Here is a 5,582-nt window from a genome sequence, read left to right as displayed (position 1 = left end):
TCCTCTATTTAGCCACATGGCAGGTATACCCTGAGCCACAGAAGGGTGATCTTCCCCTCAGGCAACTATTCCTCAGTCCCGCTCTAGGGACCATCTCCTAGGGTAGAATACTTCAATTTTCCAGCCTATTTCCGTCTTTGGTCTCTCTGCTGAGGCTGCTAGCAAGGGTGCCAGTTACTGCCAAATTTGACAGTGGTTTCTTGTGGTGTGGACCCCTCTCTATTAGGAACTAGGTGAGACCTCCAGTTTATTTCATACCAATGAACCACCATCTGATGGTAGTGACTAAAGCTGAGATCCACAAAGGTGCTTAAGCACGAGAGTTTCAGGTTTAGGAGCCCAAGTCCCAGTTTTGGCTCCACTGCAAGCCATAAAACTCCCACTGAACCTTGTAGATATCGAAACCCTGAAAACCTAGGCACGGGGTGAGTAAAAGTTCCCTAGGCATCTACGTCGCTGCTTCTGGCCATGCACACTGCTGTCTCCCTCTAGGTGTGCAGAAACCTACTTAAGCCCCAGAGTGATTCATGAACCAGGAGAAGATAGATGTTTGCCTACGTCAAGTGTGGGCCCCAGTCTGGTAAGAGTGCTCAGAGGCTGTCTACCAGATCGGGTCCCATCAAAAAATTAGCCAGAGGAGGCAGCTGTAATGATGCCCACCTTGTAATTTTTAGCCCAGCTGTTAGCACACTTGCCTGAGATGTGAATGAACCACGTTCAATTCCCTCATCAGGCAGAAGGGGAGAAAGAGGTGGGAGGCCTCTATCCAAATCCTCAGGATGTGCTTTGATCACTGAGCTACAGGCTATTCTCTCAATCTCTTCTGCAAAAGCTGTTCCACTGTGTAGAAATAAAGAAAGAGTGATTAGAGCAGGGAGACTGGACCGGACCAGACCAGAGGTCTCCCACCCCACCTCTAAGGTAGGTGCCCTAACCACTGGACTATCGAGTCTCTCTCTCTGGTCCAGTGACTTTTTATTTACAATGGAAGAATCACTGAGCCAGAGAGAGAGTTTGACTCTGTAACCTGGTGGTTACACCACTCCTCCTCCTTCTCCGACAGCTATTTCATGTGGAGCAAAGCAGGAGGCTCTTAACTCATTCCCACAAGAAACATCTTTGGCACCAAAACCACTTCCAAGGGGTGGTTACCATTCATGGATTCCTAAGCAGAGATAGGTGCCTCCCTAAGTCCAGACTTTGGCTCCTATCTCCAAGAGAGGGAACAGACTTAGCACACACCATCTTGTCAGCATTTCCCATTGGCTGGCTTAGGTGGCTCCCCGCTTAGCATGCTGGCTTTTGTAGATCACAATTCAAGGCACCCATCTCTCCCCATTCATTGTATAAGAAGCCTAAGTGCCTTTGTGGATCAGTGTTGTTCCTGTGATTTTCTAGATGCTGTGACTCTCAGCGTTGCAGTGCCAAAGTAGCTTTGTAAATCTGGGCATAAGATACTACTGACTTGGACCTAGATGCAAGCATTGGCTAGAAATTAAGATTCATATCCTATTGCCAGTTTCTTGACATAGCCAGTCTCTATGAATTTCATTCCTAACATCACTTTTGGGTTGCACACCATTCCTCATTTCACTGGCTTTCCACTGAAAAATGCTAGGAACATTAAAAGACTCAATTGCAGCAATAAAACAAGGTCTATTCTATTCCATCCATATATATATAAAGAGCTAAGGATGAAAAAGGCGTTTCCCTTCTAGGTTATGATGAGGAACACAGTCCGATGGGAAGGGTTGAGAAGACTGAGTCTTAGGCTAAGAAGCCATGTGTGTGGCAATCAGCATGGAGAAACAGGAAGCAATTAAGAAAAATATGAAGCACGTAGAACATGTTTTGGTGACCATATATCATCATGGGAAAACCAAATGATATCTAAGCAGTGAGAGTACTTCTGTGTCTGAAAATAGGCAAAATGAAACATTTTAAAAATTGTTAATTGCCGTGTACAATATAGATCTTGATGTACAAGTTGAAGTATTTTGTATTTTAAATTGTGCATCATGAAAGTGTACTGCTCATATTTTAAAGTATTCATATTATACTTGAACATTTTGAAGAGTACCACAATTGCTTTTACAGAAATATCCGAAGATCAGTGCAAGTCAAGAGCTATTGAATGCAAATCACATTTTATTACAATAAATTAATTTCTCCCCTAAGAAATTAATCCAAAATGAATTTATTCCAAACTAAATTAAACCCGTATTAGTTTATTTTTGGCTGATCATTAGTCAGACACCTGTGATTAAGTATTACTGTCATAACCCTCCTTTTACTAATAATTACAGTATTTTTCTGCAAAAGTGGCCAAATACATAAAAGAGTAGAATATCCTAGTGTTGGTGTCAAGTAGTTTGGTTTTGTTTTGATATCATACCGTGAAATATACCTCAGGACTGTGAATCCATTATATACTCATAGTTGCTGTATTGTAGCCATGTTGATCCCAGGATATTAGAGAGAAGGTGGGTGAGCTAGCCTATAGGCTTGTGTAAATAAGACAGATGTTTGTTGTCCGAGGATAAGGAAAAGTATGGCCTGTTTTGGCCATATTAAATGAGCAGCTAAACATCCATGAGGAGATGTTAAAGAGAGTCTGAAACGCAGAAATGGATGGGAAACCAGTTAGGAACTGTCAGGTAAATTCCTAAGTCGTCAGTGTGAAAATGGTAGTTGAAACTGGACCAGTGATTGAGACCTCAATGATGCTGCAACCTACATAAAAAAAAATTGCAATAATTACATGTAGGTGCCGAATCTGCATGCATGATTTTTTACACACACCACCCCCCCACACACACCCCGGTCTGAGCGGTCAAGAAACAATTACCACCTGCCCCAGGGACACCTTCACCAGACCAAGGAGGGACACTGAGGCCTCAATGAGGAAGGCTAGCAGACTTTGACCACGTGCACCCTCTTTGCAGATGCGCAGCAGGCTCCGGGCTACAGAGCCAATGAGAAGCTTGCTAAAGTCCGAGGCTGGTAAGCATCTGGGGAAAAAAATCGCATAGGCAGAACAAGGAGGGCACCAACCAACCCACCCAAGTCCCAGCTGATGAGCTGTAAGCCCTTTAAGCTAGTAGGACCCACACTAAGTGGGCAGTTAAAGTGGGGGGGAGGGGCGGCTGCTGGAGGACGGCACGTGCAGCTGGGCTCCAGGCAGGGCGGGGGCGGCCCGGGTTCCGCGCGGAACGCGGTGTTGTCACAATGGGTTGCCAGGCGCCCGGCGGGAGGAAAGATGCACCTGGGCGGGCGGCGCTGGAGCCCGGGCGGCCATGGCTGGCGGCTACCAGCTGTGGGCGCCCTGGTCGCCGCTGGACGAGTCCCTGCAGTGGCTGCGGGGCGCCACTCCCCGGCCGTGCACCAAGCACCCGTTCCGGGGGGCGCCGCGCGGCGGCGGCGGCTGCTGCTGCCCGCAGAGCGCGGCCGCCGACCTGGAGGTGCAGCTGTGCTTCCAGGGGCTCAGCCTGGTGCTGGAGCCGGGGGCCACCCAGGGGCCCGGCCTGCCGGCGGGGGAGCCCCGGCGGAGCGCGGCGGCGGTGCGCAAGCCGCAGGCGGTGCGGCTGAGCGGGCTGGACTCGGTCTTCGGGCGGCTGGTGACGGCGCAGCCCCCGCGGTGGACCGGCTCGTTCCGGGTGTCGGAGCGCTCGGCCTTCTGCCAAGTGATCAGCCCCCGGCAGCGCTGGCCCCGCGGCCTCCGCGAGCCGCAGGTCCGCATGGCCGTGGCCATGTGCCGCCAGATGCTGCGGGCCATCCTGCTGCTCTACGCCGCCTACAAGAAGTGCGCCTTCGCCCTGCAGCACTCCCGCTGAGCGGCCGCGCCAGCCGGGCCCGCCCTGCCCCGGCTGCCGCCCCCACCCTCCGCTGCGATCGCCCAGCACAACTAGTCACTAACTCCCTGCCGCACGCTCCCCCCGCCCTCCTTCTCACCATCCACAGTGAAGCGCTCCCCCGCGCGGGGCAGCCTTTGCAGCCACCAATCAAACGGGGCGGATCCAAGAGAGGGGCCGGACTTCCAGGGCCCGGCTCCGTTTTGATTGCAGCTCGCGTGGGAACGGCACCTCGACGCAGCTTCGCCGTGCCCCGGCTTGGGCGGAGGGGAGACGCGCGCGCGCGCGCCTCTGACTAGTTCCCCGCGTCCTGTGGCTCTTGCGAGACGTCACGTGCAGGCAGCGTCTTCAGCAGCTGGCGCACTGCACCCGACCACCACCGCCTCGTTTTGTGCACAGCCCATGGTGCGACGGCGCTGCCCCTCAAGCCGAAACTGGATCTGAGCAGGGATTGTTCCGAATTCGCAGACACGCAACGTTTACTTTACCTTTCAAGGCCTAACAGAGTTTAGGTGACAGCTAAGGCACGCAGACAACAAGAAATGAAGGTTTGCCTGACAAGATGGAATTTTAAAATAGGATGGGAACTAATCCGCACAAGTTTTTCCTGCTTAAAGTGCACCCTTGCATGACAATATTTAAAGTCAAAATCCTCATGATTTGTTTATAGCTAAAGCATGAAGCCTTCAAGTGTAACTCTGCTTCCTAATATTTGAATAGAATACGATTAATTTTGTTCAGAATTGGTAGATGAAGGACCTCACAATCAAATAGATTGAAACAATGCTCCAACTTCATGGACATACAGATTTACAGTATGACATATATATATTGCAGTTAATGGATGCATAAGAGTTTGTCTTACAAGATGTAAGAGGTCAAATTGTTCGCAACCAGCTGGATCTTTGCCTTGCAACAGAGCTTACCTTTGTCTGCTGCTATGAATGAAGGAGTTCACAGTCCATCTCGAACAATACATCTTAGCAGTTTTGACATACATTTAAAGGAAAAATCCTTGTTCATTAACACCAAGTTACGAGACACCAAGACTAATGAGTAAAGTTAGTGGCTTGTTCCCACATTCAGAGTTAAAATTGTCATGACTTGTTTACAACTTACCAATTTACAAGAAATTCAGTTTTGCTTTACAGTATGAATTGGTTAAAGCTAATGGATGAGATTTACAAAGAAATGCACGGTTACCTTGCAACATTCAAAGTAAACCACTTTCACATTGAAATATGATTTGTTCCTAATGAATAGAGAAGATTACAACTCAACAAAAACAAATTTACTATAAAGGCATTTTTGTCTTACAGCTTTTAAAGTGTAAACTCTTTATGACTTATTTACAGCTAAAGGATGTAATTTACAAAGAAATGCACCACTGCCTTAAAACATTCAAAGAAGAGTCCTGATAATTGGTTTACTGTTAATGAATACAACAGTCAAGAAAAGCTCCTTTGCCTTGTAAAAGTAATTGTGATTTGTTTCCAGCCAATGCAGGCAGTTTATTAAAAGTGCAACTTTTGTTTAATAACAAATCAAATTAAAAAATTTTAAGATGTTTACAGCTGATGTATGAAATTTGTGTAAAATTGATGTATGAATAAGTATACCTTTCCCTTACATTTATAGGGAAAAGCTTTTTTAATGTGTTCGGTTAATATTGCACATCACAATTTGACAAGAGAACTAATCATTGTTTGGATGCTAGACATGTTGGTGTTA

General features: G+C 47.7%; 1 protein-coding gene across 1 annotated transcript; it reads left to right on the top strand.

The window, feature by feature from the left end:
• The first annotated feature begins 3,296 nt into the window (after positions 1-3,296).
• FANCD2OS (FANCD2 opposite strand) lies at positions 3,297-3,833 on the top strand. Its single transcript, XM_067562446.1, has one exon. The coding sequence runs from the start codon at positions 3,297-3,299 to the stop codon at positions 3,831-3,833; it is 537 nt and encodes a 178-aa protein (XP_067418547.1).
• Positions 3,834-5,582: the final 1,749 nt, after the last annotated feature.

Source organism: Emydura macquarii, unplaced genomic scaffold, assembly GCF_026122565.2.
Source record: "Emydura macquarii macquarii isolate MOO-44397 ecotype Brisbane River unplaced genomic scaffold, CSIRO-AGI_Emac_v2 contig_2432, whole genome shotgun sequence".
Classification (NCBI taxonomy): Eukaryota; Metazoa; Chordata; order Testudines; family Chelidae; genus Emydura; species Emydura macquarii.
The sequence above is the reverse complement of the archived record's forward strand: the minus strand, read 5'-3'. Positions and strand labels throughout refer to the sequence as shown.